Source organism: Esox lucius, chromosome 1, assembly GCF_011004845.1.
Source record: "Esox lucius isolate fEsoLuc1 chromosome 1, fEsoLuc1.pri, whole genome shotgun sequence".
In the NCBI taxonomy this organism is placed as follows: domain Eukaryota; kingdom Metazoa; phylum Chordata; class Actinopteri; order Esociformes; family Esocidae; genus Esox; species Esox lucius.
This window is the reverse complement of record NC_047569.1, coordinates 23,418,968-23,442,050: the sequence shown is the minus strand read 5'-3', so window position 1 is coordinate 23,442,050 and position 23,083 is coordinate 23,418,968. Positions and strand designations below refer to the sequence as shown.

Sequence of the window (23,083 nt, the reverse complement as noted above, 5' to 3'; positions counted from 1 at the left end):
ACAGTTAAAATGTTTATTCTGGGCTTCAAGCGCAGTATCTCAGCTTTCATTTGAGTGTATTCACTTCCAAAGGGTTTAGGAATTACAGCTCTTTAACATGTAGCTCCCCCTTTTTGAAGGGACCAAAAGTAATTGGACAACTGACTCAAAAGCTGTTACATGGTCAGGTATAGGCTAATCCTTTGTTATTTCTTCAGCAATTAAGCATGTAAAAGGTCTGGAGTTGACAGACATGCAGTCAAAAATTTTCTCAATGCAAGTGAAACAGGCCATTCTTAGGTTGCTAAAAAAAATCCATCAGAGGGATAGCAGGAACATTAGGAGTGGCCAAATCAACAGTTTGGCACATTCTGAGAAAATATAACACTGATGAACTCTGCAACACAAAAAGGCCAGTATGTCCACAGAAGACAACAGTGGTGGATGATCGCAGAATCCTTTCCATGGTAAAGAAAATCCCCTTCACAACATCCAGCCAAATGAAGAACACTCTCCAGGAGGCTGGCATATCATTATCTAAATCTACCATAAAGAGAAGACTTCACGGTGGCAAATACAGAGGGTTCACCACAAGGTGCAAACCATTCATAAGCCTCAAAAATAGAAAGGCCAGATCAGACTTTGTTTTTCTCAAACAGCTTTGAAAACATAAGGTGTTTCGTGGGATGTAGTATGCTCAAGCCCCACCCTGAAACTGACAGGCCTTCAAGTCATTGTAGTAGAAAGAGATGGTTGAGAGGCTCAGTAACAAATGATTTGGAATAACATTTATCTACAAACCTTTTCCATTGGCTGATTCACTTCACATCTTTGCACCCGATGGGAGGAACTTTAACTAAATGTATTTCTAAGAAAAGCTAGTTTTAGCAGCTTTAAGAAATGGTAAGAAAATAATTATTGTAAGTCATTTTTTGAACCAAATAACGCATTGTGAAATGTTTGGTTGTTAAAGTTCAATAACATCTGTATATCAAAGAGCTCACCAGCCAAAATCATTGAAGCTAGCATTGATACATCTTACTGTTTTAAAGCTAACACGTACACATAATAACATAGGGTATGATATGTTATTGTTGAAATATGTTTGGATGTTAGGCTTTGTTTTGTATATTGTTGCTCTCCCTGGTTCCAAAGAATAAACAGTACTGATCACAAAAATATATATAATATATCTGCTGTGTGGATCTACACTGTGTCAGCCCCAAAATTCTAATTCTAATTTATGTATTCTAAATGTTTATTTCATGGTAGTTCTGTTCTATACACATCCACAGGATGGTGCTCCAGATTACAGGACCATTGTTGTTTGTAGTCAAATGTTTTGGCTTACTGTGGTGATACTGTGGTGTATTGATCCTGACCCAACATTTTCAGGGTTGCCACACTGAATTGGCATTCTATTTCTTTCTTTATGATTCTACCCTGGAGTCATCTTTTCTGTGCAGTTACTTTTTGGGGTCCTTATTCAGTTTGAACAGATTGTGTCTGTTGTAGAGACAAAAGCCTTTACATTCTGTCAAATAATTACATTTGGTTCCAGTGCTTGTTAATAAACACATCAGAAACATCTAGTATAATGTTTCATGATTATAGTCTTTAATATACCATGATGATGATATGGTGTAGATGTTGTTGATATGTTGTTTTCTTACATGGATGTACAGTATGTCATTATGAGATTGAAGGTTTAAGGACTAGTGTCTGCTTTGATACTAGTGAGTGTCATCACCAGATTCTGGAGACTGAGGGGCTCATTAGGACAACTCAGATCTCTATCTAAATATAGCCTAATTAAGCCTGATATTAGAGAGTACATACTAAGCCACAGCTCTCCCTACAGAACAACGACAGTTATTTCTTTTATAAAACAAACAATGCTTATTAGGTGCTGCTGACTGATTGTTTAATAATTAATGCCTTTAATCTTTAATGACTTTCAAGTCTTTTAACAAGCCACAGAGGATTTCTATTAATTGTCCCTTCAACATTATCAGAAGGGACCAGCACAGAGAAAAACTGATAAACAGTAAAAAGAACAAAGGTCAGGCCCAGTAGTGCAACCACTTCATGATGGGTCGTGAAGCCCCAGTGGCCCATGACCAGTCTCCCATTCCCTGCTGCTAAACGGTTTTCGAATAGCATGATGCTCCCATCTAACATGCTTCACCATAGGGGTGGATTAGCCAGGAGATGAGTGGTATCTTGTTTTCGCCCAGTTGTACAGTGGGGAGAAAAAGTTTTGATACAGGTGATGCAGGTTTTCCTACTTGCAAAGCATGTAGAGGTCTGTAATTTCTATCATAGGTACATTCAACTGTGAAAGACGGAATCTAAAACAAAAATCCAGAAAATAACATTGTATGATTTTTAAATAATTAATGTTAATTTTATTGCATGACATAAGTATTTGATCACCTACCAACCAGTAAGAATTCCGGCTCTCACAGACCTGTCAGTTTTTCTTTAAGAATCCCTCCTGTTCTCCACTCATTACCTGTATTAACTGCACCTGTTTGAACTCGATACCTGTATAAATACACCTGTCCACACACTCAATCAAACAGACTCCAACCTCTCCACAATGGCCAAGACCAGAGAACTGTGTAAGGACATCAGGGATAAAATTGTAGACCTGCACAAGGCTGGGATGGGCTATAGGGCAATAGGCAAGCAGCTTTGGTGAGAAGGCAACAACTGTTGGCGCAATTATTCGAAAATGGTGGAAGTTCAAGATGACGGTCAATCTCCCTCTGTCTGGGGCTCCAAGCAAGATCTCACCTCGTGGGGCATAAATGATCATGAGGAAGGTGAGGGATCAGCCCAGAACTACACAGTAGGACCTAGTCAAAGACCTGAAGAGAGCTGGGACCACAGTCTCAAAGAAAGCCATTAGTAACACATTACGCCGTCATGGATTCAAATCCTGCAGCGCACGCAAGGTCCCCCTGCTCAAGCCAGCGCATGTCCAGACCTGTCTGAAGTTTGCCAATGACCATCTGGATGATCCAGAGGAGGAATGGGAGAAGGTCATGTGGTCTGATGAGTCAAAAATAGAGCTTTTTGGGCTAAACTCCACTCGCCGTCTTTGGAGGAGGAAGAAGGATGAGTACAACCCCAAGAACACCATCCCAACCGTGAAGCATGGAGGTGGAAACATCATTCTTTGGGGTTGCTTTTCTGCAAAGGGGACAGGACGACTGCACCGTATTGAGGGGAGGATGGATGGGGCCATGTAACCAGAGATCTTGGCCCACAACCTCCTTCCCTCAGTAAGAGCATTGAAGATGGGTCATGGCTGGGTCTTCCAGCATGACAATGACCCGAAACACACAGCCAGGACAACTAAGGAGTGGCTCCGTAAGAAGCATCTCAAGGTCCTGGAGTGGCCTAGCCAGTCTCCAGACCTGAACCCAATAGAAAATCTTTGGAGGGAGCTAAAAGTCCGTATTGCCCAGCGACAGCCCCGAAACCTGAAGGATCTGGAGAAGGTCTGTATGGAGGAGTGGGCCAAAATCTCTGCTGCCGTGTGTGCAAACCTGGTCAAGAACTACAGGAAACGTATGATCTCTGTAATTGCCATCCAAGGTTTCTGTACCAAATATTAAGTTCTGCTTTTCTGATGTATCAAATGTAATGCAATAAAATGCTTATTAATTACTTAAAAATCATACAATGTGATTTTCTGGATTTTTTTTTAGATTCCGTCACTCACAGTTGAAGAGGACTTCTGCATTCTTGTGGAAGTGGGAAAACCTGCAAAATCGGCAGTGTATCAAATACTTGTTCTCCCCACTGCATCTCTTAGAATTCAGGCCAAATACTTTGATTTTGGACTCATCAGACCAGATCATCGTTTTCCTCATTCTCTCATAATCCTTCAGATGACATGTCATATGTATTTTTTTTACTAATGACCGGCTTCTGTCTAGCGACTCTAACATAATGGCCTGATTGATGGCTTCGGACATGGTTGTGCTCCTGAAAGTATCAACCATCTCTGCAGAGAAACTCAGTGGCCATTGGGTTCTTGGTCACCTCCTTAATGCCGGTTACTTGGTTAGGCCAAGCAGCCAGTTCTAGGGAGAGCCTTGGTGGTTGCCAACTTCTCTCATTTCACAATTATGGAGCCCACTGTTATCCTGGGAACTTTCAATTATTTTGCAATTTTTGTATAAGCCTCCCCAGATCAGTGGGACTTCATGACTAGGTTCCTTGGACTTCATGGCTTGGTTTTTGCTCTGACAGTCACTGTTGTGTAATCTGAGCATTAACAAGTACAATAGGTGGATGTGCCTAGATAATGAGAACAACAGAAACCTCTCTGTTTAGATTCTCTCTGTAGGTTGCGCTCTGATAACCACAGGAATGTTTACATTGACCATTTGGCATGGGGGTTACTGTCTTGGAAACCTAATCTTTGCTAGGTAAACACGCCTTCAATGTATATACCAGCTTGTTGTCACGCCATGATTGGTTTCACCTGTCTCGCTGTTGTTTCCTCCCCACCACCAGGTGTCTCCCATGTTCCTGTTACCGCTTGTCAATTTATGCCTGTGGTTTCCGTTCGCCCACTGCCAGATCAGATTGTCTTTTCATGCATTTCCAGTGTTTACTCCCGTGTTACCTGTCTCCTGTTACCCGTTCTCTGCTCTGCCTTCCCAGTTACCAAACCCCAGCTGTCCCTGACCCTGATCCTGCCTGCCCCCTGTGCTTCTGCCTTGTGGACCACCTCGTTACGACCTTTGCCTGCCCCCGACCTCGAACCAGCCAAATCCTCTGTTCCTATAGTGTTCCGATTAGTTTTCTGACCTCTGCCTCCCTGCCGACCACAAGACTGCCTATCCCTGCTATAAAGGTCTGTGCACGACACCTCTCTGCCTCTGTGTCCGCATTTGATTCCACACCGCCAGCCCTGTCACTTGTAACTGGCATTATTGTGTTGTTTTTCCCGGTTACTGGTTGCTGAGAACAACTGAACAGTGAGTCGTAAAACTACACCATATAACGAATTGTCAAGATTGCAAAAGCGTTTGGTAGTCGAAAACAAGACCTGGTTACTCCCTGACTGGGCCACAAATTACATTGTGTAAAATATCTCAAGGGGTGGATGAAATGGAGACAAGACCTGGTTACTTCCTGACTGGGCCACAAATTACATTGTGTAAAATATCTCAAGGGGTGGATGAATTGGAGACAAGACCTGGTTAGTCCCTGACTAGGCCACAAGTAAAAACTTGCAAAAAAATCTCCAGGGGTGGATAAATTGGAGAAACGCTGAACTGTATTTTGTTGACAATGCTTTTATGCGATTATACAGCGACTTGTACAAGTAAAATATAATGCAGTCCAGTTGTACAAATACAATGGGAAGAGGACTGCAGCCTCTGGCATGACGCGTTCATATTTAAATACAATGGCGTGAATAGGACACCATGAAGAACGAAAAGGATCATTAACAACAATACATGGAGTCGAAATCAACAAGAAAAATAACTTTTTCCGGCTAAACAAGATGGATTCCGAGGAAGTTGCATATGGACAGATGGAGAGTGTGGTACATACGAAGAGCGAAGACAAAGGAAAGGAAAGTTAAGATGGCCAAGAAAGGATAACAGTTGTAAGGAGGAAAAGGAGAAGATTCATTTTGTTTGACCACCTGGCCGACCGACGGTAGTCTCAAGATGGAGTCTCTCTTATGGGATCCTGGAATCATGGGCGATACTAAGAACTCACATGAGCTTTAATAATCATTGATTCAGAGTTCTTAAATGTTTATTTCCTAAAATGTATCGTACCTAACCATTAAATGAAGCTGGAACTTATCAAGGAAACCTGATCACCATCCTCAGTAACAGCCAAGCTTATTTAATTGAATATTACATGTAGTTTGAAAAGTACTTGGAAGGTATATAGCATGTTTTAATAGGCTTTCGAAATAGCCTGTTTTCTGTCATGCTTGAACATGTTTTAATAGGTATTCAAGAAATAACCTATTTTGTTGTGCTTTTTCATGTTCACTATGTAATTTTAAATCAAATGTATTTATTGCGTTGATGATCATTTTTAAAACCCTAAGGCCTCATTGGGGGTCTCACGACAATTTGGGTAGGCTTTAACAATCTGTTGTGTGCTGAGCTGTTCGTTAGCACACGTGCATCTGAAACCTAGTGATGAATTGGAAATTGGTACAATGATTTTCTAATCTGGTAAAATAGTCTCATGGTTGTCATACAAATGGTTAAAGTATTGTGTTTTCTCTCTCCTTATGTATTGTATAAGTGGTAGAATGAAGAATCCACATGGTGATTAGCAGCGCTTGACATTCACTTTTTTGCTCAGTGTTACTAGCCACTCAGCATTTTCACTTGCCACCATTTTATTGTTGGGGAATTACGTTTTATTTGATAAAATCTGACTATGGTGTGCTACATCTTAGCCTGTCTTGTTCACTGGTTCAATCACTATTGGGCAAAGGTGGTACCCCACTCTACCAGACACCTCTCTGTGAAATACTTTATATAATGTGGATACACACTTGAAAAAGACAACTGTTATAGTGTTACATCTGCCCTGTTGTCCATGTCCACTTGAGCAGCTAATGCACGCTACAATGTCCTCTCTAATATCAACCAAAATATGCAAGCAATATATTTATTCTTAACATAACGTAGAACTATTAACATGTTATTTAAAAAGAAATATGAAATCACCCATCAGCTTTATAATTAATCGCAGTCAATATTATTGTTGTCTATTTTTGTTATGCTATGTTCTTGTTAATATAGACATGCATAAAAAACGAATAATTTTTTCTCCATCCTTGACGCCACGTTGTTTATCTTCCTCGACTTCCATCAGCTGTACCCGGCTCTGCTGCAGTCGCTTATCCAGCGTCTTCACATTCATATTTTTATATTGTTAGTAACTTAAATATGTTAATTATATATTTTTTTTACTTTGTATTGCATATATAGCCTAATGTTTTAGGTGATTAGTATATACCCTAGTCTGATGGTCTTTCCACCAGTCATCTTCGTTTGTCTCGCGATATCTCTTTAAAAACAAATCTGTGATTTTAGGCTACTAGAAGTCACCTTAAAAGTTTGAGATTATTATGTTTTAATGGAATATTTTGACATGCTTGGGTGTAAAAGAAAACTGGGATCCATTTGTTTTCCTGACATTACTCATCTCCTCAATGTCTAGACGCGTGTGGTGCTGTATGCAAGGATGCCAGATTTCATTGACCGTAAACTGTATTCTGCCGAAGAGTCCGGAAAAAAATCGACCCACCCAAGGCCTTTCAAAATAGCCCAATTGAATTGGAAACACACCCCACCTGGCAACACTCAATATGGAAAAAGTTTCCTCCTACCATCTTTTTATGTGCAGTGTTTTGTTTTCTATATGAGCTCAAAATCATGTTTCACCATGCCAACACACACAGGCGGTGTGAGATTTTGGGAAGGCTGTTGCCTTTGATGATCTTTGAATGCAGGAAAAAGCCTGTGTATAGATTGCCATCCGCCAAAGTGGCTAGTAAGAGTGACTGCGTTACACGCCACAGCCAAATTCTACTCGCGGGTGCCAAGGTCAAGCCCTGGTGATTAGTTTTGAACGTTAAGGAGACATGCTGTGTGCCATGAGGACTGTGGAATCTGAGCATTAACAAGTACAATAAGTGAATATGCCTGGATAATGAGAACAACAGAAACCTCTCTGTTTAGATTCTCTCTGTAGGTTGCGCTCTGATAACCACAGGAATTTTTACATTGACCATTTGGCATGGGGGTTACTGTCTTGGAAACTTGATCTTTGCTAGGTAAACACACCTTCAATGTATATATCAGATTGTAACTGGGATTACAGTGAGAATAGACTGAGCCTGTAAAATCTGGAGCTAATAGACTATCAAATGCTGCAATAAATAATTTAATTACTCCCTCCCTTGACAACCAGGTATTCAATAATTATTTCAGCCACTATACGAAACAGCTGATTTCTAACACTGAAGTTTGAGACTTTTGTTATGCAACTCATAAGTTTGGGACAACTCGTAAAATAATTGACCTACCAGTTTGATAAAGGTATTTGGATCAAATAATATAATTTCCCAGTATCTAAAGAATTACATATATTGGTCCCCACTCTAATATTGTTAATTTAAATGAGGGGATGAGGTTAATCTAATGATTAATGACACCATTCCTTTGAGAAATACCCAATAGGTGAAACACTATAAAGACCTCATGCAGGGCAGTCTTGTCTGAGGGCTCAAGAGGAGGCACTTTGAAAATTACCACTTCGTACAGTGCTGCTATGGTATGTGTTATCTATTGTTACAGGGTTAATATAAATTCATGCTTAAATGTAATTGTTTTAACATGTTTCTGAAATACAGTTACTGGCCATAGATAGGCCTGCTGCACATAACCTTTTGTCACTGGCTGTTACAGCGTGTGACATGGCGGTAACCAATGCTACAGGTGGTGGCAGCGGCTCTTCTCTACAACTGGCTGTTGACAGAATCCTAATCGTCCAGGTGATGAATGCAATCTTTATTACCATCATCTGTCTGCTCATCTTCACCTTCTTTAAAAAAGACACATTTAAATACAAAACACGTTATATCTTCTTTGCTCACACACTGCTAACTGACTGTCTGTTCCTAATCATGACTAATAACTTGCTACTCCTGACTTACTTTAAGGTCACCATGCCGGCTGTGGCGTGTGTTGTCTTCTGTGTTTTAATGAGTGAGTTAACATTTGTGACCCCGCTGACACTGACAGCCATGAGTCTGGAGCGCTATGTGGCCATCTGCATGCCTTTGCGTCACGGAGAGCTTTCCACTCGGCGCAGAAGCATTCACTGTATCTTCTTAATTCACAGCATCAGTGCCATACAGCCCATGATCACTGTTTCCATCTTCTTCGCCTCGGTCCCTCTGAGCTTCTATGAACAGCATAAGCTTTGTTCAGCAGAGATTCTTATTGCACACAATTGGCAGAGACATCTTAGATCGGCTATTAATCAGTTATATTTTCTGATCATGGTAATCACTATTGTTTTCACCTATGTTAAAATAATGGCAGTGGCCAAAGAGGCATCATCAGACCGTAAGAAGTATTCATCTAAAGGTCGCACAACTGTGATTCTCCATGCTGTCCAGTTGTTCCTGTGTCTGATCCAGCTGTGGTGCCCTTTCACAGAAGCTGCCATCCTGCCTATTGATTTGCAATTGTACATTGATGTGAGATTCTTTGATTACATTGTTTTTATTCTGGCCCCCCGATGTTTGAGTCCACTTGTCTATGGCCTAAGGGATGAAACTTTTTTTCTTGCATTGAGACATTATGTATTTTGTGGATGGAATTACAGAATTACACTATAAATAGCTGATCATATGAAAAGACTGTAACATCCTGTAAAATGTTAACTGCAAAATAAGCTTTATTTGTAGTCACTAATAATGGCTTTAGAGTTTTAGATTTTACAAATAAATATACAAAACATACTTTTTAAATCATGTTATCACATGAATTTAATTATAAATAATCACAATCTTGGAATATTTAGTTAGCATCAATGCGCATTTCCATAGATTCTATGAGTCTCTGGAACTCTACTGGGGGGAAGGAACACAATCCATCCAAAAGATATTCCCTCATTTGGTGAGTTGATGACAGTGATGGAGAGCCCTGTCTAACACATCGGTCCACGATCTCCCAACTGGGTTGAGATCTGGTGACAGTGAAGGCAATAGCATGTTTCAAATCCTTTTCATGCTCATTGAATCATTCAGTGACTGTTCGTGCCCAGCGAATGGAAGCATTCACATCCGGGAAGAGACCCATAATGAACCCTCTTTCAAAGTCACTTAGGTCCTTTTCTCTTGCCAACTTGATCCAAAATCCAATCCAAAATGGGCCTGCTTTGCACTTTTATTTACCCTACAGAACATGATAGGATGTTCATTGCTTTATTGTACCATTCAGTTCACCTCTATGGAAGCATTTGTTTTTGTAAATTCATGTTTTTTCTTGAATTTGTCAACCATCCGAATATTTTCTTAAAACAATACCTAATGTGGATAGTTGAGTGCATTGATTAACACATCTTGGTCTCTAGATTATACTAGGTCTTTCCCGAAACAACATTTGAGGAATTCCCCATGCAGCAAACATTAAACATAAATGTTCTTTATTATTATAATCTAACTATTGTTTTGGGCTGAATATTGAAATTTGCTATTTTACCAGCTTGAATTTTGGGTAGGGATAGGAGTAAGTTGATTCTAGTCAAGGTGTAAATTGAGCCATCTAGAGGTAAATTTACCTATGTGAGGTTTTACAGAAGTTGAGCTTCATAATTTATTAATCTATTTTGTTTTTGGCACTATGGTGACTGTCTCTCAGATTGGATAATGACTCTGATTTATTGTACAGTTTCACCTCCTACAAACATTAAAACATTCTAGGTATCAAAACTGTATCTGGATGTTTATATATTTCTAAAAATTAACTTTAAGCTAGTTAGGACATTTGAATACAAAACTGGGCCGAGCTCCAGTAATTGCGGTCCATTAATTCTGCCTACAACACTATATAATGGAAATCAGCTAATTAAAATGTTATTTAGCATTCTTCAATATTTTATATTCTACTTACATAAGCACAAGACAGCACATGCAACAAAAATCTAATGATGAGTTGCAGGTTGCAGAACCAGGAGCTGGATGACTGTCACAATACACAGAAATACAATCGCATGACAAACTATGACAACAAAAGTCAATTAAATATGTTTCTATGCATAGAAACCTTATGGCACACACTCAACATCTAAGCATAATGTTTATAAAATATCTTCATCCTTGGTCAAGTCAATTCCACTGGAACTATTTTGTCTTTGGCCTTGGCTAATGGTTGTATTCAAGAACAGTCATTTTTATTAATGGATTTACAAAGGTAGCCCAATTCTGATCTAGTAATTTGAATTAAATCGCCCAAGATCCAGATGTTGTACAAGCTGCCAGGTTAACCAATCTTTCAGGTGAATTCAATCCCCAAAAAAATTTAGAGCCCATTTCGCAGCTGAAATCGTCAAGTATTATGAGCTAGTTGATCTGCAACAAAACCAGGATGATTCGGACAGCTATGAGTCCTCTGGGCCTGGTAGTCCCTAGGTGTGGTCCAATGGCTCATGTCCTCCTAAGTTAAACCAGAAGAGGACACAAGGAAAGTTAGACACCCTACTCCCTTACTACACCGGGTAAATAACATAGTAGCATAAATCCTTGGGGCTGAGACAGGGGGTTCCAGTGATACTGTGACCCTATCCGAGAGTAACCCCGAATAGGAAGTCACTCACTCCACCCACTTGGCCAAGCATCAACTACAGGGACACCAACCAACAAAAGCCACCCTGAAAGAGGGCTGATTATTGCCCACAGTTCACTCCCATTGCATGACGGCTGCAGCAGAGAATAACAGCAAGCCAGTGACTCCGCCCCCAAATGGCATTGGAGAGAGGAAATCCCAGTAGCCCTTGTTGCCTTTCCCAGAGAGCCCTTCTGGCAAAGGCAACAAGTGTGGAATGTAAATCCAAATAATTGATTCATTTTGCTGGAGAATTTTCTCATGACAAATCTCTGACTTTTGCAATGTTCCAAAGATGGATAGAAGACGCACTTGAAATGCACTTTATATGTTCATCATCGAAGAGATCAGGGTTGAGGGTAATGCCAAGGTCTCGCACAGTTTTTTGGAATCAAACCATACAATCATCAAGCTTCAAGGTGAAATCTGTAAATAAAACTCTGTTTCTAGGGTAAAACAAGCATTTTATTTTTTTCTGAGTGAAAAATGAAGAAGTTCTCTCTCATCCTCTTCCTTATGTCTGAAACACATACTTCCAGAGTAGCTAAGTTAGGAGCTTCATGTTTCATTAAAATATACAAATGTGTGTCTTCAGCATTACCGTGAACATTGACATTGTGGTACGGATGACATCACCCAGAGGCAGCATATACAGTGACCACAATAATGGTCCCAAAACTGAGCCTTGAGGAACACCAAAACATACCTTTGACTTGTCAGTGGACAGGCAATCCACACACATGAACAGATATCTTTCTGATAAATAAAATCGAAACCAGGTAAAAACGTGTACGCTTAGCCCAACATAGGTTTCCAATCGCTCCAATAGAAGGGAGTGACTAATGGTGTAGAAGGCAGCACTAAGATGAAGAAGCAATAGGACATCAAGGCATTGAGTTATTTTATTCTGTTTTTATTTTACTTTTTTCTGCTACATTTAGTGAGATTGGTATGCATTTGGATGAATGTATTATGTTCAACATCAGAGGACCAAGCACAGGATGTAGTTTCTTAAGTAGTTTAGTTGGAATCAGGTATAACAAATCAACGCTGGCTTGACGTTTGCCTTTACGGTAAAAAATGTGCATACCATCCCCTTTCGTAAAATGATCACAAAAATAATAAATTAAACCTACAAAAACGGAAACACTTCATAATCTTGTGGCTATGCCACTCAGAACCATGGGCAAGAACGTTGATGTTTTGCCAACCCCCATGGACAAGCCCAGTTTCCTTAAGTTTCATTTCTAGAGGTTGGTTGCTTGTTCTAGTTAGTTGCTCTTTGGTTGCTCCTCCAATGTGCTGACTTGGTTGAGGGATGGTCTGTCCACAAAAGCAGTAAATGCCAGTTTCTAATCATTTGAAATACATTTAAAATATATACTGTAGGTCCTAAAAATAATACATATGAAACTATAACATAAAAACATGAAAAATCTTGTAAATCATAATGATAGTGGAATGTATTATGGTCCCTATTCCAACAATGCAGTGTTAAAAGGTAAGATGGATAGATAGTAAAGATAATAAAAGATATACTGAAAAATCTAAAAAAGAATATGTAGGCAATAACAAACAAATAACAGTAAAAATAAATACATGTATCTGCAAAGCTGCACATGGGACGGTCTTGGACTTTCCAGCACGTGTTATTAATCACAAGGACAAGTTGACCCTCCAGTGGTTACAGCAGGAAAAGGTGAAGGTTCTGGAGTGGCCATCACAGTCTCCTGGCCTTAATATCATTGAGCTACTCTGGGGAGATCTCAAATGCGTAGTTCATGCAAGACGACTAAAGACTTTGAATGACCTTAAAGCATTTTGCCAAGACCAATGGGCAGCTATACCACCTGCAAGACTTCTGGGCCTCATATACAACTATTGCAAAAGACTACATGCTGTCATTGATGCTAAAGGGGGCAATACACAGTATTAAGAAGAATTAAGGTTATGCAGACATTTGAACAGGGGTCAGTTAATTTTATTCTTTCTTGCCATGATTTGTTTTATGATTGTGCCATTCTGTTATGCCCTACAGTTGAATGTGAATTCCATAAGAAATAAAAGATGTAATACTGTATTTTGCCTGCTCACTCATGTTTTCTTTACAAATGGTACATATATTACCAATTCTCCAAGGGTATGTAAACTTTTGAGCACAACTTTATATTCCTGACATGACAAAATTTTCCCCTGACAAATGCTATCTTCATCTCTCATGATACTTAATATATAACAGTTTACCGCTAGCAGACAAATGTTTAACCAGCTCTTGATTGTGAACTTAATATTTGCTAGATCTCTGGAGAGTTATGGCCAGTGTTGTTTTTTTACTATAAAGGTTGGGAAATCAGTGATGTTGTCTTAGTTAGAGACAGGAGGAGAATAAGCAAGACACAAAGACACAAAATCAGCATAGTTATTTTACAATAGTTATTGTTGGGTACTTGTTATTCAAGGACTACAGTAAGACCATGTTTATTTCAGAAAGCTTCTGCTGACATTGTATATAGCCTAGTAAAATGATCTAGACTGATGATAGATGTAGGTTCTATTTATGGTTTAATTTCATGTTTGACTACTATCCTCATACTGACATTGTGATTGATATGACATTATTATTATCTTTTCTAAAGGAATTTTAATGCAGAATACAAGCAAGGACAGTGAGGGAGGTCTTGTTCTTCCAACAGTAATACCTGTGTCTGTCAGAATGGTGATCGTCCAAGTGTTAATTGCCATCTTTCTTTATGTCAACTCCCTCATGATTTTGACCTTCTTTAAAAAAGCTGCCTTTTTTACCAACACGCGGTACATCTTCTTTGCTCACACACTAGTCGGTGACAGTATATATTTAGCTTTGTCGGATGCATTGCTTGTGATGAGCTTCTCCAGGGTATCAATAACAGGTGGGCTGCGTATATTTTTGGTGGTTATCTTAGGACACCTGACAGCTGCCACACCACTGACACTAACAGCCATGAGCCTGGAGCGTTATGTGGCGATTTGCATGCCTCTGCGGCACAGTGAGCTTTGAGGGCCATCTACAGCATCCTACTTATCCAGGCTCTCAGCTCTGTTATTTGGATCATCATGATTTCCATCCACTTCTCAGCTGTGTCCTTGAGGTTCTACACCAATCCTCTAAGCTGCAGTGTGGAGAAGATGATTGTTTTCCCCTGGCAGGGTCACCTCAACTCAGCTCTGTATCAGTTGTACTTCCTAGTCATGTCCCTGATCATGGGGGTGGCCAGGGCTGCCTCATCAGAGAGAAAGACATCCACCAATAAGGGCCTGAGGACAGTTATTCTCCATGGCTTCCAGCTTCTCCTTTGTTTGATCCAGTTCTGGTGTCCTCTGATAGAATCTACAGTAATGACGATCAATATGAATCTGTATATAGAACTTAGGTACTTTGATTATATATGTTTTTTTCTTGCCCCTCGATGTCTGAGTCCACTTGTATATGGATTAAGAGATAAGGATTTTATGGTGGTTCTGAAATATTATGCCCTGTTTGGACATTCAAAAGTTATTACATTTAATATGGACAAGCCAAATCTAAAATGGAGAAAGAAAATCACATGTACACCTGTAGGGTAAATGCTGTTTTTGTGTAATACTGAATGTTTTATTAGAAAAAAATATTGTAATATTGTAAGAGGATCCAGAGGTGTTTTATGTGTTGCTTTATGGCACAGTTTTGTCAGCATTGTCAAATATGCATGCAGGTTATATTTTACAAATTTTTAATCAATATTGTTTTGTTCGAAAACATTTATTTTTACATTGTTATTTGACATTCAAATGTTCGATAGGGTGGCATTAACAGTACAGGGGTCCAAAAATCAACAGTTGTTTGTGGGGCCCAGTAGTTAAGGGAGAATTACTTGTCCCCTAACATACAAAACAAAAAATGGGTCCCTTTCAAAACATACCTAGTAGGCCTACACATTCAAACTTGGTATTTTGGCACTCTCGCTCTCTTTGTACAATTCACTACTTCTTAAGAAATTTGTTCTAATAAAATATTTAAAAAGGTCATTTACGTATTTACTTTTTCAAATTAGAAAGAAATCTCAACTGAAATGGGGATTTTCTGTTTTTTATTTAATGTATCACATCTGTTGTAAGTTTCGTGTCCCTACACTGTAAAATGTAAGTAAAAACAGAACATTTCTCCTATTGCTGTCCATTATAAAGTCCAAGGCTTCCAGTTGACTACATCTGTACAGTACCATTTTCCAAATTCATATAAAACAGCAAGCTTTAGTAGTATTTTACAAGAAGAATGGACAGTCTCTAAAAATATTTACAGGGACACAGGTGGAGATACAGTATTACTCCAGCAGGGACCACATACATTTCAGTAGTTACACTACTGTTCAAAATGTTGGGGTCCCTTGGAAATCCATGTTCCATGTTTTTTAAAGAAAAGCAAAAAAATTTTTTGGGTCCATTAAAATAACATACAATTCATCAGAAAAGCCCATTATCAGCAATCATCCGTTCTGTGTTCCAATGGCATGCTGTTTGCTAATCCAAGTAAGTCATTTTAAAAGGCTGATTGATTGATCATTAAAGAATGAACCAGCAAGCCTAGTTCAGCCGCCCGCAATTGAAGGTGTGGCCCTCTCGAGATTCAATCCCAGGTCACCCACATGAAAAGCTGTGTCGTTAACCACTACACCACAGAGCTGTACATTTGCCAGGTGTCCGTATAGCCTCGCCTCTATCCTAAACAAATCCTCTTTTGCCACTGGACGTTTTAATAGTTAATTGGCCATTTGTGAATTACATTGATACAGTTAAACTGACTAATGTTTCTTACTAAGTTTACCTCCACCACAAATAGCGGCTATGTATTGCTTTAGCCACTGGCCGTTTTAACAGCATATTAGCCAGTAATAAGCTTTACAGTATTTACTAACTTACTGGAATAGTCATTCAAATGTAGGTCTTCCACATGAGAGGCACTGTCTTTAACCACTACACCACAGCATTACATGTTTCAGCAGTCGCTAGAATCCATTGAGGATTGTGTTAAACTGACTAATGTTTATTATTAAGTTTACCCCCAACATAGCGTCTCTGAACTGTGTTGCTTTTGCCACTGGCTGTTTTAACAGCATATTAGCCAGTAATAGGCTTACAAGTATCTACTAACTTCCTAGGAATAATCATAAGAATTGAGCAATCGCTAGCAAGACTGAAGATGAACCATTCCATGCCAGAAACAGTCGCAATATAATCATACACAGTATCAGTTAAATCTTACTGTAACGTAACTACGTTGTTAAGCCAGCAAATGTGTTTGTCTATCCTAACCCCAAAAGCATCCACCAGAAACAGTCGTAATATAACCGTAAACTGTCTGAGTAAGAGACATTCGCACTTCTTAGCCGGCTCTGCTTACACGATCCGGCAAAAATCTGTTTGCAATTATCATAGCACAGTTGAAAACTGTTTTACTGATTAAAGCAATAAAACTGGCCTTTACACAGTTATCTGGAGAATCAGAAATTGTGGGTTTGATTACAGGCTCAGAATGGCCAGAAACAAATAACTTTCGTAAACTCGTCAGTCTCGTAGGTCCTCATAGGTCCTCAACTGGCAGCTTCATTAAATAGTACCCGCAAAATACCAGTCTCAATGTCAACAGTGATGAGGCGACTCCAGGATGCAAAGTTGCATTGAAAAAGCCATATCCCAGACTGGCCAATTAAAATAAAATATTAAGATGGGCAAAAGACACAAACACTGGACAGAGGAAGATCGGAAAAAAGTGTTATGGACCGACAAATCAAAGTCTGAATCTGTCCTGCAAGATGGAGGGAGCTAGACACTTTTATGCTCTAAACCCAGCGGGATGCCTCACACCCAAATATTAGGTTTTATTTATAATAATCCTTTACAATAATTTTGGTCATATAACAAATGACAACAAACTGAATAAAATATAAACAATTCATTTAAAATAGTGCAGAATGCATACAAAAAAATTGTGCAAGAAAACATGTCCAGCATCAGATATAGTAAAATTCCAGTATTTGAATGTACAAAATAAACATAATAAAATACAAAATAAACAAAGGCAATTTTTGCAGTAATATACATAAGTGTGATTTAGCAGCAATCGATAGTTATTGAATATTATAGATACGTCAGTGCAATAAGCTTATGAACGGTGACAACAACTAGTCAGAATTAAGAACCTTCCCTCACAGCTTTAAATATATTAAGAGGATAATGCAAACACATACATTACACTGTACATTATTTATTAAATAATAAAAAAGAGTACTGTAGATTAGCAGCAATATTGGTTGTGCTGAAGATGTAATTCATATTCACAGCAGGTCCCTTGTACCGCTGCAACGTCTTCTCCCACCTGCACGGTCAGCTGCCCCTTTCTGGTACCTGGGGACCTGGTTCTGGACAGCCTCGTCAGTGGCATCCCGGTTGGAAGGATTCTTCCTTATGGCTCCTGTAATACAGTAATCAGATATTGTACTTAAATGGTCTGACATGATTTTGAGAATTGCATTCAAGACAAATGAAATGTTTCATGAAGACAACATTCTAGCGCAACTATAGTCTTGTTTTTACCTAATTGTAGAGCCAGCTGTGCCCTTGGCTTGACAGCTTGATCTTCTCCAAATGTTCAGAAAGTAAAGACAGACATTCAGTATTCAGTCCTAAATATCTGCTTATTTTTCAATCAGAACTCAAATCGCAGTGTCCGCAAAAATGTTCATTCATACCTTCACGTGAAGAGCTAAAACTTCCCCCAACCTCTGCCTTTTTGCCCTTAAAATTAAATTGACTAATAAAATTGGTAGCAACATGCTTTAATAACATGTTAAGCATCTGGGTTAAGTGACTGAACCCACACATACCTATGTAGCAGTCCTCCACATGGTGGTTTGGAGTACCTCATTGGGGCCTTGGAGTACTGTGCTTGCTCCATCCTAAACATAAACATAAGTTGGTGAACAGGTAAATATGGTGAAACCAAGTAAACATTGCAGCAATTATGAGATCAACATGTAATTCACATTCTTCCAGGGCTGCAATCCACAGGGTGTTGTGGTGTTGATGTGCGTCCTTAGGGTGGTAGGGGCCCACGCTGGAACGATTTTCGCTCCTCTGTCAATACACACGCCTGGTTCTTACTCAGTAACCTAACAACACTTATTTATAATATTGCAGAACAGAACTCACCATAGCTATGTAGGTGACTCTGCGTTCAATCATGTTCAGTCCAATGTCCAAAAAAATCTTGTTCATCAAATTGTAGTAAAACAATGTCATAATCCACATGTTGTATTGTCCAAATCAGAGCATATAGTTTATACCTCACACCCTTTGAAAAAGGGTTGTTCCTTTTCCTGAACGGGACTTAAAGAACCAAGTCATTAAAACGATCCAGTTTTCACATTAATAGAACGTGGTATTCCTAGCTTGCAATTGTCTTGCCTTACGTGCAATTCACATTTGCTACAGCGCCATCTACGGACATGGCAGTGTTTAAACACAATAAAGAACTGTCCCACATAAAGCGATTAAAGTCGAGGCTATATGTGAGTAGTTGAGCCGGTACCATGCATTGGAAAATGGCCATTAGTTCGGGGAAAAAGTGATGTTAAGCAATGGCGAGAGACGGCTGTTTCTATCTGTTTACTGTGCAAGTCTACACAAAGGTCCTTTACACAAGCAATAGTGCAAACGTCAAAGTCTATTTCATTTATAAACTACCAATGTTGACCAAAATTCTGTACACTAACATTTGACAATATTTTAAAAAGTTTATACAAATAATCAGTACGAGAATAAAAGGGGTACAATAGCATCTCTGCTGGAAGAAAATGGCAACACAAGCAGATACAGCAGATCACAGCGCACGTCCTCTCTTCGGCGGCTAGCCACCAGCGTAAAGCAGTCGGGACACTGGTGGAAAGCCGCCTGAGATGCAAATGAGCTCATGCAAATTGAGATTATGAGAAAAGCAGCAAAAGCTGGTGGCCCGGTGTCTGTAGGACATTATACTTTTGTCCACATACTTTTGACCATACAGTGTATGTTTTCCCAAAAAGTAATGAAGAAACAGTAACATGACATTTAGTTAGTTTATGAATGCTAAATCGTTTGTTGTCATTAATGTTCTATGTAAAGTCTATGTAAAGCCACCTTTCAAATTTGCAGATATAAACTATTTCTGAAGCAGACCATAATGCAAAACGTTTGACTGACCTTATCAGCAATGCCACCAACTCAAAACTGGGGCAATCTCTAATAATCAAGGGGTGTGTGGTGATTTCTATTTTCTGCATCTCCCTCTGTGTCATTGTGGTTACGCTTCACACATTTGCCTCCAACAGACAGTTCCTGAACAACTCCCTCTATATACTGTCTGCTTACATACTGATCAACGACACCCTGCAGCTCCTCACATCCACAGTATTCTCCTCTTACTTTTTGTCATGGTGAATGTTAGGTTTGCCATGGTCTATTGTGCTCCTCTACTCTTCTTTTCTACTGCTACCTTCCTCAACACTCCTCTTATCCTGGCTGCTATGTCCCTGGAGCTTTACGTGGCCATAATTGCCTTCACTCAACCGATCACAGAGAGCCTTATTGCTGGTCTGCTGCTGGAGCACATGTCCTTCTTAAACTACTTCTGCTTCATTCTGCTTCCCCCGCTTCCTCAGCCCACTTATTTACGGCCTGAGAGACAGAAGCCTGAGGGGCTACATAAGGGGAGCTATCCTGTGCTGTTCATACAGACACGTGGTCAGGGTCAGCCCCAGAGCCCCTAAACCCTGGGTAAAATTATGTGGAGCCACTGATCAAGTAAATCTTTATCCTTTAAATCGTCTCTATTTGTTTGTAAATTACAACACACCAAACGAGTACAACCTGTCTGGAGAAAATTATGAAGCTTGGTTTTCTAGTATATTTAATGTTTAGTAAACTTTTTCTATTCATAACCACATTATTTTTAACATCTAAGAATACTTTGGGATAAAGATTATTTAATTTTAAAGACTAATAAATAGTGGACTCATACACTAGATGTCACTAAAATGTAAAACTTGACAAATGGTGCACACAGAGCTTCATGACACACAGACAACCTATGTCACCATGCTGGATAAATGGTTGCGTACATGCACAATTTCTTTAGCTTAGTAAGAAAATGGATATTACAAGCATTAATTGTTTAATTACTGACAATTAATGTTTATAATGAGACCGAATATACAGAGTAAAATGTGTTTGTGAATAAATGGGCAAAACCATTGGGGCAATCTAGATATTAAAGTAGCTATTAAACCAATGAAGTATCAATCTATGGGTTCAATCAGTGCTTGACATGGACCGGAACGGTCCGAAACTGTGTTTTAGGCAAACACCTTTCGGGTTGCTGTTTTAGGCAAAAGAGCAAGCCTTATTGGAACAAGCATTATTAACACTTACATTTTGATGAACATAGTCCAATCAGGGGCGAAAATCTGATATCAACTTTGGAGGGGACAATTACATGAACATTTCTCAAGAACAATTATTGAGGGGGACAAAGTAGTGCTGTAATACTGTTTTAGTTGGCTCACAAATTTGCTCTGCAAATTCAGCTATTGTGTGTGTGAACCCCACCAACATAAAACACATTTCCTGGATTAACCGCAAGTTAGCTACATGCATTGAGTTTCAGACTGCCGTAGACACGAACATTGTCAACTGGCCAGCTAAGGAACATACATTGCATTGCAAGCTTCTTTCATTGACTCAAAATCAAACAGCTGCAAATGCTGGTTAATGTTACTATAGCTTGCTAGCAAACGTCAGCTAACCGCTAACTAACAAAGTGTGTTAGTTGAACCTGTAATTCAATGCAGTGAAAATGAAGGATGGTGACCATACCTGCCAACACTCCCGTTTTTCCCGGGTTACTCCCTTTATTTAGCCCTATCTCCCGGACCCCTCACGGTTTGTTATTTCTCCCGGGAAACTCCCGTAATTTGCATGGCCCAAACTCCTTTATAAATTATCGGACCAATATGTTTGTCTAATGTTGACTAGTTGCCAGATCTTGTATGAAAAACAATTTCGCACATTTTCGAGTGGCCTTTTATTGTGGCCGGCCTAAGGCACACCTGTGCAATAATCATGCTGTCTAATCAGCATCTTGATACGCAACACCTGTGAGTTGGATGGATTATCTCGGCGATGGAGAAGTGCTCACTAACACAGATTTAGACAGATTTGTGAACAATATTTGAGAGAAATAGGCCTTTTGTGTACATAGAGAAAGTCTTAGATCTTTGAGTTCAGTTCATAATAAATTGGGGCAAAAACTAAATGTTGCGTTTAAATTTTGTTCAGTGTACGTTTATAGTGATATATTGGGGGGGACAAACTGAGTCCAATGTGTGAATTGGCAGTTCCTGCACTTAATTTAGACGAATGGCCCGTGTCCAGTAGGCGTTTAACACTTTCGCTTGTTAGCTGGTTGTGGGCATATTTGTTTGTCTGTTTCCCAAAAAAGGTTCTGGTCTTCTTATCAACTAAATAAGTTACATTAACTAGCTTATATGGCTAGCAGTATTATGATGACAGGATAAGGGATAATTAGGTAAATGAAAATATACCAAATTAATAATGATTCAAATTGTGCTATAGGAGAAAAAAGTAGCTTCAGCCTGTATGTTGTTGGTTTGGATGTTAGCTAATGTAGGTTATTTTCAAGATCTGTGGGGTTTTGACTAAGGTAAAGGAACTTTATAAAGATGGAAAAGGTTATAAAAAGCTATCCAAAGCCTTGCAAATGCCAGTCAGTACTCTTCGATCACTTATTAAGAGGAAAATTCAGGGATCTCTTGATACCAAGCCACGGTCAGGTAAACCAAGAAAGATTTCAGCCAAAACTGTCAAAAGAATTGTTCGGGATACAAAGAAAAACCCACAGGTAACCTCAGGAGAAATACAGGCTGCTCTGGAAAAAGATGGTGTGGTTGTTTCAAGGAGCACAATATGACGATACCACCAAGTACTAAGCCATGTTTTGCAGAGGGGTCGAATTCTTATTTCACTCATTAAAATACAAATGAAGTTATAACAGTTTTTCTGGATTTCTTTTTTGTTATTCTGTTTATTCTGTTCAAATAAACCTACCATTAAAATTATAGACTGATAATTTCTTTGTCAGTGGGCAAATGTACAAAATCAGCAGGTGATCAAATATTTTTTTCCCTCACTGTACATGACCTGAAGGCATGTTGCCAAGACAAATGGGCAGCTATACCACCTGCAAGAATTCGGGGCCATACAGACAAATATTACAAAAGGCTGCATGCTGTCATTGATGCTAAAGGGGGCAATACACAATATTAAGAACTAAGAGTATTCAGACTTTTGAACAAAGGTCAGTTCATTTTTGTCTTTGTTGCCATGTTTTGTTTCTTGATTGTGCCATTCTGTTATGACCTTCAGTTGAATTTGAATCCCATAAGAAATAAAAGACGTGATTTGCCTGCTCACTCATGTTTTCTATACAAATAGTACATTGCATTGCATCATCATTGCATTGCATTGCATTGCATTGCATCATCTTCCGCTTATCCGGGGCCGGGTCGCGGGGGCAGCAGTCTAAGCAGGGATGCCCAGACTTCCCTCTCCCCAGACACTTCCTCCAGCTCTTC

The 23,083-nt window shown here is 39.3% G+C and overlaps 1 protein-coding gene and 1 pseudogene across 1 annotated transcript; both read left to right on the top strand.

The window, feature by feature from the left end:
* Positions 1-8,464: 8,464 nt before the first annotated feature.
* Positions 8,465-9,394, top strand: LOC117594760 (odorant receptor 131-2-like). Its single transcript, XM_034293496.1, has one exon. It carries the CDS (start codon positions 8,465-8,467, stop codon positions 9,392-9,394), a length of 930 nt encoding a protein of 309 aa, XP_034149387.1.
* A 4,631-nt stretch (positions 9,395-14,025) lies between these two features.
* On the top strand, positions 14,026-20,200 carry LOC109615674 (annotated as a pseudogene).
* Positions 20,201-23,083: the final 2,883 nt, after the last annotated feature.

Coding starts and splice junctions, on each gene's coding strand:
- LOC117594760 (XM_034293496.1), top strand. CDS start 8,465: ATGGCGGTAACCAATGCTACAGGTGGTGGCAGCGGCTCTTCTCTACAA.